This window comes from Pomacea canaliculata, linkage group LG7 (genome assembly GCF_003073045.1).
Source record: "Pomacea canaliculata isolate SZHN2017 linkage group LG7, ASM307304v1, whole genome shotgun sequence".
Lineage (NCBI taxonomy): Eukaryota > Metazoa > Mollusca > Gastropoda > Architaenioglossa > Ampullariidae > Pomacea > Pomacea canaliculata.
The window spans coordinates 2,691,950-2,718,200 of NC_037596.1; the positions used below are offsets into that span (position 1 = coordinate 2,691,950).

At 35.5% G+C, this 26,251-nt stretch overlaps 2 protein-coding genes across 6 annotated transcripts; one reads left to right on the forward strand and one right to left on the reverse strand.

The window, feature by feature from the left end:
- Window positions 1-5,706: 5,706 nt before the first annotated feature.
- Window positions 5,707-26,081, reverse strand: LOC112568368. Of its 4 annotated transcripts, none has more exons than XM_025245648.1 (11): window positions 25,826-26,081; window positions 11,808-12,128; window positions 10,976-11,106; window positions 10,506-10,689; window positions 9,331-9,580; window positions 8,851-9,007; window positions 8,483-8,510; window positions 8,027-8,082; window positions 7,747-7,857; window positions 7,300-7,397; window positions 5,707-7,047 (listed from the first exon to the last, which is right to left on the reverse strand). In XM_025245648.1, exons 1-6 carry the CDS (start codon window positions 25,899-25,901, stop codon window positions 8,989-8,991), a joined length of 981 nt encoding a protein of 326 aa, XP_025101433.1. In that variant the 5' UTR covers window positions 25,902-26,081; the 3' UTR covers window positions 5,707-7,047; window positions 7,300-7,397; window positions 7,747-7,857; window positions 8,027-8,082; window positions 8,483-8,510; window positions 8,851-8,988. The 4 variants fall into 4 exon arrangements, with proteins under 4 accessions (XP_025101433.1, XP_025101432.1, XP_025101430.1 ...); XM_025245647.1 differs by having other exon boundaries at window positions 7,300-7,367; window positions 8,851-9,010; window positions 9,335-9,580; window positions 25,826-26,080; XM_025245645.1 differs by having other exon boundaries at window positions 8,851-9,010; window positions 9,335-9,580; window positions 25,826-26,080.
- On the forward strand, window positions 14,588-19,842 carry LOC112568370. Of its 2 annotated transcripts, XM_025245649.1 has the most exons (6): window positions 14,599-14,793; window positions 14,906-15,250; window positions 16,382-16,477; window positions 16,901-16,928; window positions 19,350-19,384; window positions 19,539-19,842. In XM_025245649.1, the coding sequence occupies exons 1-6, from the start codon at window positions 14,706-14,708 to the stop codon at window positions 19,631-19,633; spliced, it is 687 nt and encodes a 228-aa protein (XP_025101434.1). In that variant the 5' UTR covers window positions 14,599-14,705; the 3' UTR covers window positions 19,634-19,842. The 2 variants fall into 2 exon arrangements, with proteins under 2 accessions (XP_025101435.1, XP_025101434.1); XM_025245650.1 differs by lacking the exon at window positions 14,906-15,250 and having other exon boundaries at window positions 14,588-14,793.
- Window positions 26,082-26,251: the final 170 nt, after the last annotated feature.

The window sequence follows — 26,251 nt, forward strand, 5'->3', positions numbered from 1 at the left end:
TTTTAAAACATCAATGCTACGTAACTAAATATTTGCTATTCTTCTTGTGGATGCACGTACTCCCATGATTCCACACGGCGCGACATTTTCTCTGCTGATGTACTGTATGTTTGAAACCAAGGTTGTAATCTTTTCTCTTTGTTTACCACACACGTACTGCAGGTTCTTTATTATAAAACGCTATATACCGTGTTCTAGTACAACACACATTTAATGTATGCTTATTGGGTGTGATGTGTCAAAGTTTACTTTCTGAATTGAGCGCTCGTACATAATCTAATATTCTAATACGTTAAGGCAACTGATAGTTCACATCATGTCGTCCTACTGGACGAAAAAAGTTAATAAAACTTGTAGAAGCAGCGTTGGCAGAACTGAAAGAAGAAAGTCAGATGTATTCAATACACACTGATACAAACATTCACGATTCACTGTCCCGTAGAGAAGGTGCTCACAGTTTTAGATCTACAGAGTCAAATTAATAACAGTTCGAACCAGCAGACACCAGAACTCTCAGCGATAACAGCACGCCAGCAATATTTACCGACTAAATACAATTTGGATGAAAATAATGATGATGATGTTGTGAAATCTAATTTTAGTGAATTTGAAGATTATATTGATGATCGGTTTGATTCAGGATATCTTCAGACAGCGACAGTGAAACAGATACAGATTTGGCCACACAGTTGGCATATTGGGTCGCAACATTTAACATTTCCAACAGTTCACTTTCAGTACTTCTTGCCTTGTTGCGACAAAAGCATCCTGTAATAACTGCTTGCTTGAATTCATTGCTAAACCATTATCTATGGCTGAAATGGTACCACTGGTATTGTGTAATCATTTCTCATTATGGTGTAAATTTGTGTTACATGTTCTTACGGATGATAGAGTTTTTAATAACATTAAATAACGTTATATTATAACATTGCATGCCACAGAAGCAAACTGCAGTCAATACAATCATATCTCAGCTGAACAATATTCATGCTATCCTTCCTGAATTTACCATAGTTCCTTGAGTATAACAGTGTATAAAAATATATGCAGTCATAATCTCTGATGGAAATATGACAGATGAAGTCAAACGTCCAACACTCCCATAAAGACACACAGTTAGCCTCCCTGGTAAGAGTTCATAGAGGATTGTTTATTTTTCAGCACGCGAAACGGTTAGCATACTGGCCACCAAGTGAGCTGACAAAACACCTTCAGGAGGGAGCTCTGCCAGATAGACATACCTGGACTCTTCAAACTGTTTGCAATTTGGGTTCAAAGGGTACTTTTATACTTTTTACTCATTGTCATATATATGTTTATTATAGACATTAGATGTTTGATGACTTCATCAGCCTGGTTAATATTTTTGTGGTCAGTCTCTTGATAAAGTTTGTTCATATTTATTTTGTAAAAGGTTTTAAGGTAGTGTTAGTGTCTTTAGTCCACGCAGACCTTGCTTAAGGTTTATTGTGGTTACAGACTGGAACATACAGCCACATGACCATTAACATCTCAGCGAACAGACAGTTAACTGATTTTGTCATGTGAAATTCATATTGTGTGGTAAAGCATTGCATGCCATTATTCTCGATGTTTATTATAACTTCACAAAATAATAACCCTTTCAGATGAGTATTTGGTTGCCAGACGAAAAGTGGATAACAGCCAGTATACAACAAACTTGGATACAACAGATGATGACAGCACTAAAGGTTGAAAAGATCGGAAGAGGAAGAGAAACAAGTAGTCACATTGTCTCTTGTTTGAGTTATAGAATGACAGGGATTAGGGAATCCCTAGGTTTGGAGAACAACTTACAAGATCAGTACAGCTTTCAGTATTGCAGTTCATTTCAATTTTTCATGAGGGTAATATTGATATTATGATAGGTATAGCCTAGGAATTATTTATTATTTTATTTCTTAAATCTTTTACTCCAGAAATTCTTAAATTTTCATAATTGTCATTTCACTGCACACTTATTAATAGGTATGCTTGTTAAATTAGGTTAGGGCTAGAGAGCCCAGACGAGGAGGAAGAAGACGACTTTAGATGGAAATCAGTGCATCCAGCAGTGCCAGCAGGACCATTGCCAGACTCATTGCAACCACAAGTGGAAAACAAGCGTTTATGCCCACAGGTAAATGCACTAACCACCAGAATATTGCCCCCGTGACGTGAGCACCCCAGTGACCAACGTAGTGACTCAGCAAGGAGTACAAGAGGGGACAGACCTCACAACTGCAGCAGTAAAAGGCGGTACCCAGAGAGTGTCTAATGAAGGTAATTCAGACAATTTTATATTATGGGTTACTTTTCTTGCTTTTTGTTTTGCCTATTTAATTTTGTTGTGAATTCCCTTCACAATCTCAAGTTGAACATAGTGTTGGTTATACAAGTTTCTTACTGCCTCCCAAATCACCGTTGATTGGCTTCATTCACCTATAAAAGTTAATTGTCCACTTTTGCTCACAGTGCTATGTTCATACTGTTGCAGCATTTGCCTGGCTCATTCTGAAACAAGACAAAGAATTGAAATTGATGCTACAGGAAGTAAAAGATATGGTGATTCATTCACTGATAAGCAAAGACCAGCCTGCTCCAGCAAAGGATGCCTGAATGTTGCCAGAAGATTTGATCCTTCCAATTAGAACACAGCAAGAGCTGTTGGAACTGGATGGACGCCTTGATGATGATTCCTTTCATGAATTACTCGTACGTAAAGCAGATGTCATTGTTAAAGCCATGATTGAAATGATAATCTGTAATAATTTAGGGGAATTTTAAAGCATAGCTTGACATTTTTGAAAAACTTATGTTTTTATAGGGAATTCATTTGAGAATGATCAGTTCTTGTCAATCTATCATACATATATAGTGTGGAACACAATAAGTCAAATTTTGAATCCAGTTTCAAAGGGTTTCAGACACATAAACTTTATGGTTATTGGGGAAGGAAACATTAAATGTCAGTTTTTTGGGAAAGTTTTCAGTTTATAATTTTTGTATGGCCCTTGAATTGTAAATAATTAAAGCCATGTATATTTTCACTACACCCTTTCTTGTTTATGATGTGTGGCCTACTTTTGACAGATATGTTTCTTGTGTTCTAATGATTTGCAAGTCAAAAGCCTCTCCTGTGTGGGTAGAACGAATGCAAAGGATTGTGCGAAAAGAATCATGCGGCGACTCCTGACCAACAAGGTTGCTCGAAACTATAACTGGAAAGGACAAAAGGGAGAGATGTGTGCTTTCAAGGGACTGAAGGTGCAGGCCATGATCTACAGTAAGTGATGATGTATAAATGTTGGTGTATATTATTATTAAAGGTAAAGATATATGATATATTGTCTACACATACTTTGACAAAAAAGAGAAGTGCAGTTCTAAGTGCTTATTTTTGTATAACATGAATTGACATTTTTCATTGCTAGCTCTACAGTTTAAAATTATTTGTAGCTCTTTTCAGTATTAAATGTGCTTCCATGGGTGAAACTAGCGTAAAAACGGAAAGACATGGGGAACAAGCATAAGCACCATAAAACTGAAACAATATGTATAGTGTGAGACTTCTTTAGTCCATCTTTAATCTATAAACCTGTAGCGCTTCTTTAATCTACAAATCCCATTTTTGCTATCTGCAGAAGCTGTACGGAAGAACCGTGGGTGTATGGAGGCTTCCGATAAAGTTAGTGCAGGAGCCATCACAGAGTGGAGACCAATGCTTCAGCAGACGGTGCTGTTCCACCTGTCCGTCGTCCTTCCCGCCTGAGCTGCCATCCGCATCAGAGAACGACGACTCCTCTCCCAGCGACAGAGAAGTCTAGAGATATACATGTAATGTCTACGATGACTGCAATGCCACCTACAGCCGCCGAATGCCAGTACTGGTCACATAGCCATTCGCTTCCAACGGCAACAGCAGGCAGTCCTGACAGTCCTTTGTCACTGGCTCTACCCCACGCTCAAGAGCTGTCTCCCACATATAACACTTCTGTGCTTTTGCCTCCTTTTACTCCTCTACACTGGCATGTATGCCTAACTTTGCTGCATAAGGAACATCAGGCTTATCACCAAGCCACTCTTGACCCTAATTGGGACGCTTGCTGATATTTAGCAACAATGTCTCATATTTGAGATATCTAATAATTACATAGAAGAAGGTTTTAGTATGTTAAAATGAGGGCATGTGGATCTGATAGTGTTCTAAGTGCATTTTTCGTAAAGCTGCTTTACCAGACATACATGAACTTTTAATTGTTCAGCCTTATTTTACGGTATGGAAATTCTCATATTATTAATTAATTGGAATGATATGTCCCTTGTAGAAGGGTAGAGATGATAATGTGCATGTTGTTATCTACAACAGGGTAACTGTACTTTTTGGTGTATTTTGTACATCATCTAATTGTATTTACAATTCACTGTTTTTTTGTAAATCTAAAGGTCTATAAGTTTAGTTTTAGTTTAATTATTCCTTGGCACTCTGCACGGAGCACAGTGCCGCACCACCTCACCTTTAAGTATTTGAAATTGAAATATTTAAAAGTATTAATTTAAGAAAAAATCCTATGCATTGATTTGTCGGTGTTTAATTAATTCATATTCTTTTTTCTCTTTTTTGGGTATCATTTATTCATTTTTATCACAAATGGTCACCATTTTGTACTTGCTATTGTATAATGTAAATGTCTCCTGGGTTTATTCCCAACGACACGAAATGTTTTAATTAAAACAAATGAAAATCTTCTCTGTACATCCTTTTTGCCATGTTTGAAGTGAAACTGCAGAAAGTATGTGTGAAATGTGGAACATTTAAATTAGTTTAAAAAACATTTTTAAAACGTTTTAAAAACGTGTCATGCGAAACATTTAAATTAGGTTTAAAAAACATTGTAAAAACGTTTACATACGAATATTTATTAAATGTTTTAAAATGTTTTACAGAAAAATGTTTATAAAACGTTTTAAAAACATTTGAAAAACGTTATAAAAATGTTTGCAGAAAACGTTTTAAAAACATTACTTTGATGGGCATGATAAACGTTTTAAAAACGTTTTCTGCAAACATTTTTAAAACGTTTTATGTAAACATTTTAAAACGTTTTTAAAACGTTTGCATGCTATCTGGGATATGAGGGTCAAGTATTTATAATGAGATAATTATTGGATACCAACGGTAACGTACTTATAATGAGTAATCCTTGGATATGACTTAATTGAATTTTTTTTTCTACATTTCAAACCAAGCGGGGCAGCGAGGAAGCAATTATTGTTGTTTTGCATAGATGGAAAGAACGTGCTAATGTTCAGACGACTGCTTGAAGCTTGTGATATTACAGTAAAACCATTTAATCTTCTTTGACAAGATTTGTAGTGAATAAGGCTTAACGGAGAACATCTGCCATAGACCAGGGACACTGGCACTGTGATTAAACGGAACCACAGTCTTTTATCTTTTTTGATTAATGAGGATGTTCGAAGGAAGTGTTTCATACCGACTCTGGCAATTTGAATCCCAGGATCCCGGACCACTGCACTGACAGACCATATGGTGAGTCTTCATTATGACTAATGATTGATATTATTAAAATAAAGCAGTGTGTTTCATAGTGTCATGTTATCTTACTATGTAAGCAAAACCACACCAAGCACACATGCTTGTAATCCCAAAACTTACTCAAGGAACAAATAATTTCAGTGTCTGCTTCATTAAATTTGTTTTATTTGCAGATTTTAAAAAAAGCTACATTCTATCTGACAAGAAAGACATTATCAAGAACAATAAAGTGTGGTAAAAAATAAGAAAATTATTACTTGCTGCCATATTCATCTTTTACACTTTCATAGTTCCTTAAAAAGTAGCTGTATGGTTTAAAACTATACACAGATGAGCTTCTCCGGCAACCCTAGTATAATTTATGTGAAATTATTTATTTGATGTATACGAAGATAATATGCAAATTTGCATAAATCATTGCCAGAAAAAAAACTTTTAACTTTTGAACTTGCTACAAAGATTTGATAATGCATTATTAGCATTAGTACAGCTTTATACTTCCTTATTCCTTATTCGCGTCAGGTCATGCATTTCGTAAGAAATGTATAGCAAAGTTTATAGTTTAACTCGTAAATAATCTAGAAAGGATTATTCCAGGACAACTTATTAATATATTCTTTTATAAGCTCGACAAATGAAAGAAAAACGAGTTCTGGAACAAGAAGGTCAGGAAAAACGTTTGTTTTGTCCATGATTTTCTGCTTGTCTGTATGTCTATCACACGTTTGTGTGTATGTATATTTAACGCTATGCTTACTGTTATATATTATCTATGGACAACTTAAGTAAGTAAACTATTTTTGCTCATATCTAAAGCCAAATGTATATGCTAATACACAAGTAAAGTTTCCTATATTTCTGCCGCGGTTGTAGTAGTAACCATGATGACGGAGGTAAACGTTTTCCATATTGTAGAATCTCACCATATGACAACATTTTAGGTGCATGCTTTAAATATAAAAAGGCATAAAACACTCTTAATGAAAATTGTCAAAAATTGTTGAAAACATTATAAACAGCTTTACTGACTTGTTTTGAATTATTTCTTCTTAAAGTTTTGATGTAATATATGTTCTTTTCCCTTGCTTTAGTTTTGAATGCTGGCTTTATATGCACAACCATGAAGTTGAAGAGGGAATTGTGGTTATGCAATCACCGGGCCGGCAGAGGGGCTTACAACTAACTCACCATCTTTTCTTTTCACATTGTTAGAGATCAAACATTCTACTTCATTTCTTTTTATCTGCCTACGTTCTTACTTTGTCATTATTGTACTTTCACAAGTCTTTTCGCAAGTGTTGTTTACTTTGCTTATTGTAACTTTAAGCAGGAATTTTCTAAGGTAAACGCAAGTGTCTAATTTTATGCGTTTTCTTCTTAGTGATGTGATCAGTGTAAGAGAGATGAAGGATATTCCTCCAGCAACTCATAGTCTGTATTCTTCCTTGCAGGTCTTGTATGTCTGCTTGGAGGTTACGATAAACCTTTGGAAAGAAAACACTTCGACATAAAGAAAGGTAGATTGTGAACACCAGACTATTTTAAAGCCTGACTCAAATAGATGAGTTACTTTCATAGTCAAAAAATCTGATGTTTTAATTGTTGGGAAAACACAATCATAAGCAAATTCATCATTTTCAATACGAGCATTACATATAGTTTAATATCTTGCAACGAGGTTTATATAATGAAACTTCATTTCATTTGTCATTTATATCAATAGACTAAATACTTACTTAATGGCTATGATTTTATGAAGTTTTCAGCTGCGTTAGGCCAGCGTAAGGTAATCTCACTCCTACATCTTGAAGACGTAGGCCGTCGTATACGTTTCCTTAGACAACAATAACAAAATCTTGCAAATAAAGTTTAATGGAAATTTGTAAATAAACCTTAATAGTGTTGAGTCTAAGTGTTTAAGTAAGAATTACATATTATATTTACTTAAAAGATTTGGTAAATAGAAGGTTAAAATTTGACGTAGGACATATAACACGACAGTTTATATATATTTCCCATTGAAATAAATACACAAGATGGAAGACAATAAACCAATCGCCGACACATAGACAATGTTCGTATTTAACTTTTCTACAAAATGAAACACAAAGTAAAACAGGTTCATTTAATTATTTGAAAAAATTCATTAAACAACTACACATAACTAAAATCTCGTGCGTTACCTTTCTTCTTTGAAGTCTTACTTGGTGACAAATGACTTTCTTGAACATTAGTGTATGGAGCCATCTGTACAGTCTCAGTATTACCGACAGCTTCATACGGACTCTCGTGTTCTGCGTGAAAATATCATTCTCTTTATTCATATTCATTATTTCTTCTTGACAATTTTTGAGGAGTAGTGTTCAACTGTCGGAGCACTGTTGAATAACATTCTACAAAACATAAGACAGAGAGGAATCTGTTATAAAACCTAGAAGATTCAATAATAGTTACTATACTTACCCAGTGCTGAAGATGATCTCAGCTCATCTGCTTTATCGTGCGATGTGTCTTCCCGTCTGGAACACATGAAGCCTTCTGTCTCATCAACAACTACTTTAACTAACGTGCAACTAAATTTCGTTTTCTCTCTTCCGTCCTACCTACCCATCCTTCTAAACACATACACAAACACTCACATAAACTGACAAAATGACAAATGCAAAGATATAAAAATTATGATTAGTTTGTCCTTCTACCCGTGTACTCGATGACACATTTGCACTTGATCCATAAAATTAACAACATAAACAAAAGTTCTTTAGAAAACTTCATTAACAGTTGGTGTCTAATGTTGGCATAAGTAAAGGCAGGTTACAGATACTCTGAAAAACATACAATAAATAACATAGAAACAAATACCGGTATTTTAAAATAAAATATTTATTGCGTACTTGCTACTTAGAGTACTTTACTTACGGACTGTAACCCGCATTTTCTCTTTCACCTGAAAAAATGTGTATAGTGGTCGTGTATTTATTTTCATTACTTATATAAAAATAAAGTTTAAACTGTTAAATATAAATATATTTAATTCTTTTAATTCTGCAGTTTAAAATACCTAGACGAAACTATATTAGAGGCAAGTCTGCATAACAAATAAAGACTAAGAACTTTTTAAAAAATAATGCGTTCACGGATATAAGCTACAATAATGTTTTTAATTTTTTTTTCAGGATATTTTTTTCAGCTCCTGCTTGTCCCTTCACCGTTTTACTTATTGTATTAATTAACTAAATTTGTCAGTCTTTTTAAATAAGCTAAACTTGAGTGCACAATTTAAGCACCTTTAGCTCTCAAGCTACGTTGCTTTCGTCGCCAGCAAAAGACAAGAACGACTGTCGCGACAACAACAGCCTCAGCTGCAGCAACTCCCAGACCAACACCAAGACCAATTCCCAGACCTAGACTGAACTCGGATGATGTTAAATCGTTGTTTTTTTTCACCTGTAAACAAAATCAGCAGAAGTAGCATCAGATTAGAAAGCTTATTATGCCAAACTGTTAGTCTGCTAAATATTATTTTGATGAGTTCTTTGAACTAAATTAGAGACGCCGAATGGTAGTGTTGGAATGTATTTAATTAGCATAACTAATATTTCTAATAATTTAAATTTGTATGTGTAACTTCCGTAGGCTTTAACGGCTTACTTTATTTTATCTTCTTCGCTGAGTAAGCAGTTAAATTATGTTTGAAATTTTTGATACATAGGATGAAGAAAACGAGTAACAAACGGTGCATATTTGTGTGATTGTTAACGGGAAACTCACAAGCCACAATTAGTGTGTAAGACACAGATTGATAGACTGTGTTGTTCCAGGTCAGAGTACACACATTCTGAAATCCATTTTGCGATTTTTTTAGGTTTTTAAATTCCAGCTTGCTGGAGTTTGTGCTATTCCATCGAAGAATTCCGGGTGGATTTCCAGGGTCGTTTACAAAACACGAGCAGTTTAAGGTGTCCCCTTCATTTAAATACAGTGGGCAGTTGTGGTTAGGTGTACTAATAGGACGACCTGGAACAAAGAATTGAAGAAACGAATTAGTATTTATACTAGATAGGTAAATTATACTTACCACACAAGTTAACACAAAAGATATGAGAACGTAATTACCAGAAAAACTTTCATGTGATTTAGTCACTAGTTCCGGACCCATCCATCCATCTAATAAACATGCTAGTGAGCATTACATATATTTTTATTGTTTACATTCTCATTTCTATTTTATAACTTAATTAACTGCATTTATTCCTACATGGTCAGTCTTTGTAGGTCCCAGATGGGAGCAGGGTATTGCACTTTCTTGACCACCTGTAAGTCTCTCCCAGCCACCTCGACTCCCAGTTTCCACTATTGAATACTATTTTTTTCTTTACACGCAACCACCTTCTCAGTTGGTAGAAAATCCAAGCATAAACGGCCCATATGAAAATCCGTCTCATTCAATTTTTCATAATATTAAACCCCGATGTAGCAAGTAAAAGCAGAAGTAATGCAGCTTTTTCTTAGAGCCACAGTCGGCAAAAGTGTAGCTCACTGACTATGTTCTATTCCATGTACTCAATCTGTAAAAGCTGTGAATACATATTTGCTTGAAATAACTTAGACGGGAAAATAATTTAGTCTCTGTGAAGAAGCTTTATGTGAAACACAGAAGGACAGATAGCTAAAGCTATATATAAATATAGAGAGAAAGGGTAGGGAATCCTCCTAATTTGTGCAAAAAAAATTGTTGTTACAAAATACAAAAGCAGAATTAAACACTCGGTCCGGTTTATGACATTCTTTTCTGAGAACAAAGCTTAGTAAAGATTATTACGAGTGTTCCAGAAGTCAGTATAGGGAAAAAAGCAATAACGACTAAACCAAAAGTGTTTATCGAATTTCTAGATTACAAATTTATCCTCACTCAAAGGAAAAAAATCATATGGACACTTACTGATAGTGTTGTTTCCATGAAATGTGGCAGACACGTTTACATTCCCTGGAAAAATAATTACATAGTAGCTGTATCGCCCTTCAGGAGGCAGGTAGGAGGTCATATTACACGTGCCTGACAAATATCCGGAGCTTGCTTGAATTACTTCCATAGTATAAGAACCGAGTGATGACACTTGAGACGACTAAAAAGGAAAGTATAGAGCAGAAACTTTTTTTAAAAATAGCCAAAGCTATCCATCAAAAAATCAACAAAACCATGTATCACTATCCAGTATTCATTTCCTTCTGTCGTTAAATTGGCGTTAAAGTAAAGTAATGTTTTCAACAAAATATATATATAAAGTATATAATAAATAGAATACATGAGCAGTTTCAGCATTTGAACATATTATGATAGTATGTCAGTTAATCATTACAGTTACAAATCCCACAGATTTTCACAAAGTTTTAAACAAAGTTTTATTTTGCCTCTGGTACTTGGTACAGGAAGCAGCGATAATTATTTCTTGATGAACGGACTTTGGAAACAGAGCACAAAGCGGTTATTTGCCATGTATTGCCGTTAAACTGAACTTGACATTGCGAATTTTCCGCAGGGTCTGCAACAAACAAATATTAAAGTAGAAAATATTATCTAGACATCCATCCAAGTTAAGCAAATATTCTGCTTAATTTTTTAGAAAAAATATTTCGGCATAACGTTTGACCGAGCAACCGGCAGATATAATCACTCTAGCTTGTTTCGTTTACTTTCATTAAACTCTGTAAAAATTTCAGCAAATAAGCTCAGTTTATGTGATTACTCAATTAACGTTTACGCCAACTCACACAATATTTTAGTCTGTTCTTGATTTCTTTCAGAAAAATCGAGACTTCATCTTCTTTAACAAATCATAAAAGTAAGATAACGGTCTCCAAAAACTTTTATCTTTAATGTTAAATAATGTCAATATTAGAAGGTATAACTTTTATTTATTTAATAATGGTATCAAGACTAATACATACTTATGATATCTCTACCTTGTTTCACATACTTTAATTATAAGCTCTGCCAAAAATTCCTTTTCAGCTAAGAAACAGTTTTTGTGATTACATGATTTACATTTACACCCATTCACACACTTTTTTAAAATGTAAATGTTCGTGATTTTTCGAAAAAAGTTGATAGTGCATCTTCTGGAATCGATCATAAGAGTAAGATAATGATCCAATAACACTTCTAGCTTTGATGCTAAACAATTTCAATGTAAGAAAGTAGAACTCTTTGTGATATAACAGTCGCATCAACACTAATACTTACAGATTATGTCCAGTTGACACGTTTTAAGTTCAGTCTTAATTTGACACGAAATATTTCCGCCTAGGATACTTAGATCAGAAATTCTTGTCGCCATTATAGTAATATAAAAGTTTTGGTTTGAAGTCCTGCTAACGCTGAAATATCCGTAAGCTAAAGCAGTACACGATGGTGGAACTGGCGGACATGTTTTCACTACAGAATTCGTGAGCACCCAGCTGACTTCTTGCTGATCTGTGAGTCCACTACAAGTGAAGGTGTTGTCATCTCTGCCTTCCTTTACCTCCAGGTAGTTCCAGACAGGACACAACTCCAGTGAAGTGACTGCGAAATCAAAAAAAAATTGAAAAAGTTAAATTTGCAATCACACTAATTTTAATGTGTGTTCAAATGGTTTCTGAAAGACGAACAGTATATCTCAAAATGTATTTGAATCCAAACGCCTTGACAGCATATAGCTTTGGTACAGTAACTTAGAAGAACTGAATTTCAAACTAGTAGTCAGCTTTTTTTTTATTAACCAAAGAACACACACCACAACACAATTCTATCTATCTATCTATCTATTCCTCTTCGTGCATCAGGTTGCACATAAGGCCTCAACCAGAGTCCGCCACCGATGTCGATCTGCTGAAACCCGCTCAAGGTGACCCCATGTCCAGCCCTTTCCTTTCATCTCCCTTTCCACTGTTCTTCTCCAAGTTTCCTTTGGGCGGCCTCGTTTTCTTCGGCCGTCTGGAGTCCATCGTAGGGCGACTCTGGAAAGGTCTGCTGTCTGCTGGCGGAGCACATGTCCAATCCATCGCCAACGCCTTCGTTGAACCTGCGTGGTGATGGACTCGGTTTCAGTTCTTCGGTGGAGTTCTTCGTTGCTGATGGTATTTGGCCAAAAGATGTTAAGTATGCGCCTGAGGCATCTGTTTTGGAAGACGTCAAGCTTGTTACTGATGGTTTTGGTCATCTTCCAGGATTCTGATCCGTAAAGGAGGGTGCTGATCACATTTGACTTGAAGATTCTCAGTTTGATCTTCTGGCTGATGTTTTTTGCCTTCCATGTGCTCCTGAGTGAGGCGAAGGCCTGGCTGGCTTTCGCCAGTCGGGCTCGAATCTCCACCTCCGCATCCCCGGTGTTTGACATTTTGGACCCAAGATAGGTGAAACTGTCAACTTCCTCAATCTCTTCTCCATTTAGTTTGATGCCGTCTTGGACTCTGGACTCAAAAAAAAAAACACAACACAATTCTGCTAGTTTTTAATTAGCGCCCGCGGCTTAAAATCGTCTACGTCAATTTAATACTTAGGTTTATATATTATATATAAATATTAAGTGTTCATAGTATTGTTAAATTATACTAAAAATCTTCGAGGATATTTGATATTTTCTTTCTTCTTACTTTAAATAGTACTTATCAAATACTATTATGACATGTGAAAATAGACATTGACTAAACCGTCACACCACGTTGTTCTCCTTTACTTATCTTTTTATCCCTGTTATTAAAAAGGTAGTGTTTATTGTTGCTCAAAAACAAAAATTGATATTTGATTCCAAAAAAGAGATATGTCAGCTAGCAGTATTATTGCACTGGAATGTGTGTGTCATGGAAATAGGTATATCGCTTTTAAAATCATATAATTAAACAAACTTTATAAGCAAGTAACTTGCTTGTGATAGAAAAATTTGTTACACTCAGATCGTTTTGTCTGGCAAAAGCTGATACAAGCTTGATGGTAAGTAATAATTACTAATTGTGAACTCATTTTACTATTGACGATAATGATAGTGACAACCATAACAAAGTCTTTAAGACAATTTTTTTTATTATGTGTTTTAGACATTTTTAGACACATCGCTAAAAACAAGAAAATATCATGCTACAACGTTGTATAAATGTATGATTTCAGTAGCAAGAGACAATTTACTGTGAAAGTAAATGCTAAGCGGATACATGAAATGAAATAACACAAATAGAGACCTTTGAAGAAACGCGTTTTTGTATGTTATTGTGGCTTTGTTTTAAAATGAACAGACAGCAAATTTTAACTTCAATCACCACCTCACCATGAAGGAAAAAAAACACAACATCTTTTCTCGACCAGATGCATGAACGCATTCAAACACAAAAAAGTACACACATAAGAATATACCATAAAAAATATCGTACAACTGATATATTCTGAGTTCCTACCGTATCGATCACTGAAAAATACTAGGAAGATAAGTCCTACATAAGCTGACATTGTTACATGAGGTGATTCAAACATCAGTATCCAGCAATCCTTGACAATAACTTTCTTTCCCGTCTAAACAAATGAGCACAAAGCCTTCGAGCAGCTTGGATCGAATCTCCTTCTAGTGAAAAATCTTCTCAACGACATGAACAACATTCTGAACAAGGGAGATAAGCTATTGAATTAAAGTTTCTTTCTGGCAAACACCAGTAGGCAAATACACAGTTATCAGACAGACTAATCTCTTTGGGTGGAACACAGTCTGTAAAAGAGATGTTACTATTCAGTCCGTGCAGTAAAATTTGTGTGAATGTTACTAAATCAGCAAGCATTACATTTTTTAAATATCAGAAGTAGAAACTATCTTGTTTATGATAGCATTATATCTTGTTTATGATAGCATTAACACATATTGTATTATAATACAAAGTAAAATTGTGCAAAAATACACACACATCGTATCGCACTTTAGTTTTCAACTGCTGCATATATAGACCTTATTGCGACTGGGTCAGTGTTTCGAGTCATAGTTTTGTGTTTAATGCCCGATCTAATTTTAGACAACCTTTCTTCCAGTATGGAAGCTGATAAAAGTATTTGAAGCTATCCATTAGACTACTCAACAGGCGGACTGCAAGTCTCAGTCGAGTGCGACGAGCAGATAACTTCATGATGTCGACACAGGGGCAAGCATCAGAACTCTACCTGACTATCAGACAGCTAAATGGACTATTGATATTAGTCACCTTTATTGCAGGTAAAGTGTTAAAGTATTAAAGTATTTGTATTTGTATTTGTACATACTCGTTATCAGGGCAAAAATAAGCCCGATATCATTGATAATAAATTCAACTTTGAATCTTTTACAGGTGGTGTGTCCCAAATCATTTCAATAAATTGTCCAACTGTTCTTGAAGGAGTGTGGGGAAACGTTACTTGTTCAGTTAACAAAACAAAAGTTGCGGCGGCGTCCTCTTGTTACCCTAGAAGACTTCAGTTCGCTTTAAAAAATGAGTCAGGAATATTGAATCCTGTATGTGAGACCCCTTATAATGAAACATGTGGCCAGGCTGGTAAATTGAACTGCAGTTGTGTGGAATCGAAGGCTGACATAGATACTTATCAACTCCAGATTTTGGGAAAATGTAATGAAACTTTAATCTGCAATCTTGACTGTTTACCGGAAACATCATTTACAGACAGTTGCCAGCTTGGTAAGTGTCCTTTAGTGTCATTTTTAAACTTTTAATGCTTAAGTTTAATTATATTTATGGAAATCTTTTGACCACACCGCTAGTTTTAAACGTAACTTCTCATTTGATCAAACTGGAACAAATGGTTGACAAGTTGTAAGGAACACACACACACGTAAGCGCGCGTGCACATGCAAACGCACAGGCATCAACCAAGTACTAGAAAGGAGAGTACATCAAAGTTTACTTAATTTGAAGCTAAATTTTCGTGTGAACGATGATTTAGTCAAATCAGCTATAAGAAGGGGTCGAAGCCATTAAATGTCTTATCTAAAACTCTTATTTAGTTATCCTACATTAATCTAACCAGCACTTCTACATCACCGTAGCAAGTTCATTGCTTTAGTCCTCAATCTATCTTATTATTTTAACTTTATAGAATAAAGAATCCCAACTAATGGCAATTAAAATGCTTATACAAAATTCTGTATTGAGGACAAGTTTTGAATTCATTACTAAGCCAAGTTTTTTACAGTTCAAAATAACTGCTAAGAATACGTTTTCAGCTATATAAAATCTGAGTAAATAATTAATTATGATCATTTAAGCTTGCTAGTGTGCTGTAGTATTCGATAAACAATCGAGTTGTAAAGATTTTTCGCTCCTACTTAAATAGAAAGATAGAGTTTGTAATTTACTAGTTGGTAGTATAACGTGTTTCGGGATTTGCACGAATATGTTATCTTTAGTATTACTAAGCCTCAAAGGAGAAATACATATTGCATCTCTATTTAAGCGTTCCTCTCTTCTATTTGTTCCTTTAGTTGCGTTTTCCTTTTCATCGGGACTTTGATCACATTCTGCTACTATGTTTTTATACGGCTTTGCAATATATTTTGGGTGTGACCCTGCATGCTCCTCTGTCAGCTTATGTTTGTAGCGTTCTGAGAATGTTTGAATTCTACTGTAACTGTCATCTTTTGGTGTTGCACATGTTTTTGTTTATGTTTTTTCTTTTATTTTCTGTCTGGCATTGAGGTATCTATATAATTGTCTTCTTGTTTCGTGTTTGAGTGAATCAGTAAAACAGTGTCATCAAGACTTAACAAACAAAACTATGACTGTACTAGCAATTATTTTATTTGTTTTTAGGTGATTGTAAAAAGGATTATGGGTGCTCCGATACATGCATCATTGGATTGAGTGCTGGTATTCCTGCCTTTGTGGCTTTAGTTTCGATGATACTGTGTAAGTAACAGGGTTAAATGTTTGCATTATCTGTTGATTGCTTATGTAGTCTTTTACACGGAAACTTTGTTGGTAAAACCACAAACCTAAGGTTATAGACAAAACCTGCATTATCATTTTTTTCATCATTATCGCCATCTCGCGAAGATGGATACCAGTTTAAATGTACAAGATATTATTCTTAAAACGACTACAATCTGTAATTAATCAAACATACCGTTAAAAACTATAGTTGTAGTATAAAGAAAAAAATAGTGTTTATGATTGTCATAAGAACAATTACTTTCTTGAAATTACTTGTTATTGGCTAATAATGGTGTAATATATATTTTAATAGACTCGTAAGTTATTGGTTTTTAGCTTTATAATTTAATACTAAAATATCAATGCAAATTACAATGGTATATTTCAAATACATTTCAGGTGTACTTATAATCAACGGAAAGCTCAGGTAAAATTTATTTTTGTTTTTATAGAAGCATTCGCAGTTAATGCACTAAAATATATGATTTATAATAAATAAATGAATTGTAGATGTGGGCATTGAAGAAAAACTCTATTTTGTGAAACACATATGTATATTCACTGATGGAAATACTAATATTTTTTGCTTATGCTTGCTCAAGATATTATCAAATGCCTATTATTTAAATGGGAACTAAGGTGCTGTCTTAAAGTAGCCACAAACTTAAGCATAAATTCGGTAAACAAGTTATAACAAGAATAAAATCGCACTGTAGAATAATCAGTTTTTGTTTGATTTGAGCCTTTAAAAGGACATTAACTTCAAAGCAAAGCATACTTTAAAACAATCATACTTAAATGCACCTTTGCAAACGTTTAAAACACGTTTCGGGAAATTAGCAGAAATTAATAATAGAAAACTCAATCAGGATTATATTAAGCCTGCATTTCAAATGAAATCAAACGCTGTGTCGATATTGTTTCCCAGTCATATCCCCCTCGTGTTATACCTTGCCAGAAAGCCCAGAGTCTGTATGTTCAACTTCTTTAAAGAACTATTTCAAATAGTAACCAATCAAAAGATTTGTTTGCAGAAGTTTAGGAGTAAACAAACCTGTTCCGCCATTTTGACGCTAATCTTTGAACTCGCTTTTCTCAAAATGGCCGCCACCGTAGTGTCCCACTTCAAACGTTTTTAACTCACTCAATGTTAGGACTAGAAGAACAACTTTTGTATCAAAAGAAAGTTCAGAACCTCTACGTTTTAAAAATATGCAACTTGGAAAATCTCAAATTTGCGACTTAAGACTCATTTCGTCTTGGAGGGTCACATTTATTAATTATTTACCCACTTTATCAGGGATTTTTAGAAACATTTCGAAGTTTCTTCATTATGATTGAAATAGTAGCTTTTATGGTGACAATATGGGTCCAAAGTAATACACGTATCGGCCTCATAGATAAAGGTGTGCCATTGATGACAACTTCGATCACAACACAGAAAGCCCACTCCGTATTCATGTCTGGTGTCCTCACCACTGTACCTCAGTTTGTTGCCTTCGTACGTTGTTGTTCGCACTCTGCTAGATAACCAGATAGGAATTCACTTGCACCCCATAGGTTGCAGTCCGTTGCAGAGGTCAACTTGCCTTACCGAACTTAGTGGACTGTCGATGGAAATATCATAGGCGTGTTACTGTCAACAGCCCCCCTAGTTCTAGGGCGTCTAAAAAAGAAGAAATCACTAAACTGGATCGGGAGCCGATGGTGGGACAAAAAAGAGAGAACGTCACGAAATTACAGCAAAAAGTCTATCAAATACAATATCAAATAAAATTTTCTTTAAGTCATCGTAAAAATGCCACTACAATCACACTTCTGTTTCAATTGGTGGAAGAACAATCTGCTAACTACGCTTTGAAGGCGACGAAGAACTGAAAAACCTTACTAACAGACTGACAAACAGTTGAAAAAGATAAGGAATGAAGACTAACACTGACACGAGCAAAGTTAGGATTGTTGCCAAAAGAAGAACTTAACGTCAATGACTGGACTGGCGGTCCCGTGTAGGACCTGCCTTCAACCCCCCATTAGTAAAGAGTGGCGGGCTCTGTCCGCTGCCACGTTCATGTGCTCTCCCCAACGACAGGTACCGGTAAACAGGTTATTGACTGAATGGTTAACTCTTTCATAAAGAAATAAAGTTTCCTTAATTTGTATGCTCTCTTTATTTCTGCACTAATGTAATGTAATGGCATTGTTTTATTTTTTACAGAGTGTCTGTGTAATTATTTTTACTACATTGCAAAACTATAAGTATAAAGTCATTTGTGAGAGCAAACAAACACGCTAAACTAGAAGCAAAAAACCAAACGCCAGTTACCTGAAATTTTGTGTAGAAGTGCGGTCTGGTAAAGTGTTTGAGTTATACATCTTACTTTCTGGAGCCTGCAAGCGGAAATCTAAACGCCAAACAGTAATAAGTACAGAAATTTGTGACAACATGCTACCCAGAATAAGTAAATCTGGCATACCACTGGATGTATCATTGCCTGTATCTCAGAACACTACCTGGAGTGCTACATTTATTTGATAAGTTTGACATTTGTTATTTATCAGTCCTTCTTTGACTTCCTTGCATTCAACATAATAAGAACTGCTAGAAGAAATCGCGAGTTCCAATTCTTCTTTAGAAAAAATAAAATGCGTTCAGCAGGATATAAGGTTACACACGAAACTCTAGTAATACTTTTACATGGAACTCACTTAGGTAAGAACATTCTCTACAGTTAACGAAACTTGAATGTGAGAAATAATTATTGTATCTTAATGGATGACCTAAGAATTAATCCTGTGAAAGGAGTGCGAAAGAAATTTGATTCTTGCGTTTATTTTTCAATTGTTTCAGATTTCCAAGATGTTGTAATCAACAAACAGGTGAAGGTAAGTGCTCAAAAAAGTAATCTATAATGAGAATTCTCTACACACTAAGATTCTCATCTCTAACACAAACTTAAAAGTCAGTCCTTCTACGTGGATTTGAGACATGGCATGAGACAAACACCATCACTAACAAGATTCCCTTATTTGTCAACAGATGCCCGCACCAAATCCTCAACACCAGATGACCCAGTACAGACCTGTGGGAGAGGGCCAACCAAAAACCTGCCAACCCCGACATCAAGAAGCTGAAGTGGGGCTGGATCAGTCATACCTTGCAAAAGCCGGCCGACAATTTAAGAAGACAAGGCTGGAACCGACAGGAGAGGCGCAGGGTTGGGAGACCCAAACAGACATTTAAACTGGACCAAATGTTTTTTATCACTAGCATGATAGATATAGTCATTTAATATCTTTACATGAATAAGTTGCTTTGTTCAAGTCAGTAAAACAATATACATTAGACAATTTTACATCTTTGTTAGGGAAAAGCAATAATAACCTTACTGGATGTACAGACTGGAGTTTGAAAGAAACTAACGATGAGATTAGGAATTGCTATTAAGAGTTGAGTTAGTTTGCAGTTTACTACATTATAAGCTCGGCAGTGACTGCTCCTGTACTTTACACTTAATCCTTTAGAGGGTTAATTAGATACTTTAAAGACAAATCTCGTTTTCTCGAGGACGATAGCCACACACACACACTTACACCCACGCGCGCAAACAATTCTAGTGATTTAAATAGGTAACAATTATAGTGATTTAAATAGGTACCCACTTTTCTGTTAACATACACGTAAGTTGGGTGAGATACTGGCTAAAATAAAAATGGAGCATCGCAGACCCACATTAGTTGGCTCCATAATGTTAGAACAATTGAGCAAACATTTGAAGCAAAACTTGGTGTCAGAGATTATTATCATTGGCAAAAATGGAGACATATCCCCTACTTCAGTGAGATATTTAGTTTTTAATACCTGCTCACAAGGAGATGTATTTCAATTTAGATGTTTATTTATTAAAATTCACTGTAGCGAGTTTGATTTGGAATTGATGACACTGTTTTACATACCATACAATAATTTAAATAAGATGAACCAATGCGTCTTGTCGATGAAGAGGATGAATTTAATTTTGTATTACTGCATGTCTAATAGATTTACGAAGATGTTTCATTAAAAAAGTATTGTAATAGAACTTGTGACTTAAAACGTTCAGATCTGGTGCTGTTGATTCTTTGTTTGGCTGACTTCCTCTCTTCTATCTTCTTCCATGTCTCTTCTCTGATCCACTGTTCTTTCTTTTTCCGTTGGAAGCCCAGTATTTTCTCTCCTGATTCCTGTAAGACTCGATTGAAGTCGTCTAAGGTCATCTCTTGTTGGTCTCCTAGTGCCTGGAACCTGTTCTTTACTTCCATAGCAAAGGCCCTTTCGGTGGCTGGATTTTTCAGTTTGCCGGAGTCCACTCTCTGCTGACGTGCCTGTTTTTCTCGTGATCGACGTAGCTTCAGAGAAACTGTGGCTATCACAAGAGTGTGGTCACTGGCAACGTCTGCTCCTCTGTAGGCTCTAACATCTTGAAGTGAGCTCCTCCATTTTTGGTTGATGATGACATGATCTATCTGGTTCTTTGTGATCCCATCTGGTGATGTCCATGTTGCCTTGTGGATGTCTTTGTGTGGGAAGAGTGTGCCTCCAATCAGTAGGTTGTTTTCTTCACAAAAGTCTGCCAGTCTCTCTCTGTTGTCATTGATGGTTGCGATTCCATGTTTGCCCATGACATGCTCCATGCAGGTGTTGTCGCTTCCCACCTTGGCATTGAGATCGCCGATGATGAGCAACATGTCGTGGGCTGGAACGCTCTCCAAGGCTGCCTGGAGCTGATCGTAAAAAGCATCCTTGTCTTCTGCCTCAGAGTCATTTGTTGGTGCATAACCTTACTGGATGTACAGACTGGAGTTTGAAAGAAACTAACGATGAGATTAGGAATTGCTATTAAGAGTTGAGTTAGTTTGCAGTTTACTTCATTATAAGCTCGGCAGTGACTGCTCCTGTACTTTACACTTCCTCCTTTAGAGGATTAATTAGATACTTTGAAGACAAATTTCGTTTTCTCGAGGACGATAGCCACACACACACACACGCGCGCAAACAATTCATTTGCCTTTCTGACTAGAGCTTATACGCATTTCCACAGCAAGTAAACATCGTTTCTTAGAGGACTCGTACATACTCTCTAGGTCACTCTTGAGCTCTTTGTTTCAACACCAGCCTTACCTGGCTTTATCTCAGTATCTACCAGTAGGACAGCAATAACATGTTTACGTCTTGGTGACAGATATTGGACAGTTGCTATGGGCGATGAAGTAAACACAACGAAACATTATATGTTAAACAAGACGCTATTCTAAGGAAAGTGTACAATGGACACACAAATAAATGATTTCTAAGAGCAGATAAGCCTTTTTATGACCTGTGCAGCACGCCTCGTAATCACAATATCCTGTTCATGTTGTCAATAGAACAACACTTCATTCACAATGAGTACTTTTAACTGATACCATTTATCGCGTGGACTGTCTTCTTTTATGACCTGTGCAGCACGCCTCGTAATCACAATATCCTGTTCATGTTGACAATAGAACACTTCATTCACAATGAGTACTTTTAACTGATACCATTTATCGCGTGGACTGTCTTCTTTTATGACCTGTGCAGCACGCCTCGTAATCACAATATCCTGTTCATGTTGTCAATAGAACACTTCATGCACAATGAGTACTTTTAACTGATACCATTTATCGCGTGGACTGTCTTCTTCCGTGTTGGTAGCTTTCGGGATGGGGATCAGCAGTGCTATCGCGGATCCCTAAGTGAATCTCGTTCCTGGTTGTTTAAAGTTTAAAACACTCGAGACTTGTTGACGTCAACCTTGTATTGTACTATGACATTGAAATGTGGGAGGAAGTGTTTATACAGTCACCTTATCAAACAAGCCATTGAAAGTCAGTTCTTTGATTCTTGTTTTGTATTGCAACGCACACACACACACCACATGCACGCACACACACACTAGCACACACACCACACACCACACACACCCTATATAATACGAATCACAAAACGTCGTATGCATATATCCAAAATCTGGCTGAATAAGTCGAATGATAGAACGTGAGATGTCTGTTTGATCTGTGCATAAAAGTGTGTATATCTTAGTATATTTATCAGAAAGGCAGTGTGCAACTTTGCTTACAAGGCTCAATACCTTTACGTTTGCGTGTGGGAGCAAAGAAAGAAAAAAAAAAAAAAGAAAAGAAAAAGAGTTCCTGGTGTCAGCTGGTGAAAGTAACAGTTGACCTGGTGACCACACAACTCAACAACACCTTTATTTCTCCACTAGGCTATGCTTTTCTCGTGCATCTGAAGACCTTACTGCTAATACAAAAAAGTATTGTTTACATTATTAATACACTGTAAAAGATAGACATTGATTCTGTAGATGTGTTTTATTGACATACAAATTAGAGTGGACTTATGTTACGGAGCAGAAATCTGAGTCTTCAATGAACTTGTTTGTATGAAAAATGGAAAAGTGCTTACATACCCTCTAGAAAGCTTTCTTGATGTGGATACACGGACTCCTAATATTATTTTTATATAGTGATTTAAATAGATACCCACTTTTTGTTAATATACACGTAAGTTGGGTGAGATACTGGCTAAAATAAAATGGAGCATCGTAGACCTACATTAGGTACCTCCATGTTAGAACAACTGAGCAAACGTTTCAAGCAAAACTGGGTATCAGAGATTATTATCATTTGCAAAAATGAAAGCAAATTCCCCTACTTCAGTGAGATATTTAGTTTTATGTCTGCGCACAACAAGGAGATGTATTTCAATTTAGATGTTTATTTATTAAAATTCACTGTAGCGAGTTTGATTTGGAATTGATGACACTGTTTTACATACCATACAATAATTTAAATAAGATGAACCCAATGCGTCTTGTCGATGAAGAGGATGAATTTAATTTTGTATTACTGCATGTCTAATAGATTTACGAAGATGTTTCATTAAAAAAGTATTGTAATAGAACTTGTGACTTAAAACTAAAAATTCAATGTCAACAAAAATGAGATAATGCTATGTATTCTTGCTAAGCTTGTATATCTGGCAACAAAGAAAAAGAAAGAAAGAACGGACGAGTGTTGTTTGAATAGCCGTGACATAAGCGCATGAATCAAACACTACACGCCAGGAATTCACACTTTGAGCGATAAACTTCCTTCCATCCCGGCTGATACACATTGCACACCTTAAATCTTTCGAATCAGATGTGCTCCCATTGACTTGCACAGGTGTGCAAAAGGATCATTTTTACAGATAACATTAAGCAATAAAGTAGGTGAAAATTATGCATGTTCTGTCTTTTGAACACTAGACTCATACGCTGACCCTTCAGAAGTTGTTCGTTAACATCTTTGGACTGATTACATCTCGTTGTGATATCGCTCTTCATATTAGACAAATCGCTTTCATGGAAAGTCACACTGTCATACCAAGTGTAGCACAGACAACATCATTAGTATTTTAAACATCTGAACTTTATTGTGTGCAGCACGTTCCTTATTGAGAGGACACGTGGAAAAACGATACAAAATTTGAGGAGATTGTTTCCTCTAGAAATAAAAATTATGACAAGATTACTTCTGCAGTACGATCAATGAAATTCATTTTAAATATAAGCAAAGTTATATACATTTAAATTCAATCCATTTTGAACAGTTTCATGGTAATGCTAGGCTAAAGGTTAGAGAATGATGACTGTGGGAATAGTCACTTAAGTCTGGATAAGTCGACAGCGATTTATATGAGTGTGTACAGTGCCTTTAATTAGCAGACCACGGTGGTCTCAAATTTACGATATGTGCTTCGAAAACCAATGCACCGATAGTCTATGGGCTAAGCATTTTTATGATCTAAATTAAATACCATTCTATCATGTTTTATCTGTCTCAATTCTTACTTCTTTTAATTTGTCCTTGCAAGAATGTCTTCGCAAAGGTTTGTTTACCTTTCTTTTTTGTGGCTTAAAGCAAGGCATGTTCCGACGAAAAAGTGTGTTCCTAATTTATGCGCTTTGTTGTTCATTGTGTGATTAACTAAAAAGACATGTAGGAACTTTCCTGTCTCATGGTCTGTACTCTACTTTGCAGGTCTTTTATGTCTGCAGAGAGGTAAAGATGATCTTTTGAAGAGAACCTTTAGATATAACAAAAGGTATATTTCAAAAGTGCTTGAGCGCCAGACTGTTTTAAACCTTAATACTTAAAACGTCTTCATTTAGAAATAGAACAAGAGCACATGATTAAACACAATAATGATTAAATATTTTCATCTTTGCTTTTAAAGGCACGTAAATCACAATGCTAATCAGATTAATTTTTTGCAGTAAGTGCAGAAGAAATTATTTAATTCCATTAAGTAACTCCTTTTCATTTGCTATTGTCTTGAGTGGACTAAATACAAAAAATACTTACTGTCAGGCTGTGATTTTACCATGACTACATCAGACTAGCGTAAGGCGAGCTCACTCCTACATCTTGAATGTGCAGGCCATCATATACATTCCCTACGACACCAATAACAAAACTATATAATTTAATTTAAGTTTATGAATTGAGTGACTAGATCAGATTTTCATGAGTTTGTAGCGAAATTTGGTAAATATAAGTTTAAAATTAGCTGTTAGACATTTAACACTATGTAGATATATTGCAATCAAATGTATCAATGAACATTTACAGAAACTCCTTGCACACACACACACATATTAACTAAAAATTGTTTAGTGCTCTACCTGTCTTCTTTGAAGTTTTCCTTGATGACAAATTACTTCCTTCAACGTTAGTGTATGCAGGTGTCTGTCCAGTCTCATTACCGATAATTTCATACGCACCCTCGTGTTCTGAGTAAAAACAGCTTTTAGTTTAAATTCATTACTTATATTTGACATTTTAGCAACATTGTCATTATTTCACAGTTAGCGCACTTCCGAATGTCACTGTACACATCAAAAGAAAGAAATTTATTGCAAAACTTAGAAGAATAGGTAACAGGAACCATACTTACCCCGTCCTGAAGATGACGGCGGCTCTACTACTTTATCTAACGAAATATTTTGTCGCCTGAAAAATATGAAGTCCTCTTTCTCATACACAGATATTTGAACTAATGTATGACCAAACTTTTCTCTCTATCTCTCTATTTCTCACATGCATACACACGAAGATACAATAAAATATGAATAATTTACACTTTTACCTCCGTACTCAACGACATACCATTTATAAAAAAAATGGTTAAGTTTGTTAACATGGCGTGAAGCAGTTTAGCTTAATAAGGTTTAGGTCTTTAGGAGAGATCTGAGTTCCTACCGTATGGATCTCTGAAAAATACTAGGAAGATAAGTCCTACATAAGTTGACATTGTTACATGAGGTGATTCAAACATCAGTATCCACCAATCCACTAAAACTTTCTTTCGCGTCTAAAAAAATGAGCACAAAGCATTGCAGCAGCTTGGATCGAATCTCCTTCTAGTGAAAAATCTTCTCAACGACATGAACAACATTCTGAACAAGGGAGATAAGCTATTGAATTTAAGTTTCTTTCTGGCAAACACCAGTAGGCAAACACACAGTTATCAGACAGACTAATCTCTTTGGGTGGAACACAGTCTGTAAAAGAGATGTTACTATTCAATCCGTACAGTAAAATTTGTGTGAATGTTACTAAATCAGCAAGCATTACTTTTTTAAAATATCAGAAGTAGAAACCATCTTGTTTATGATAGCATTATAT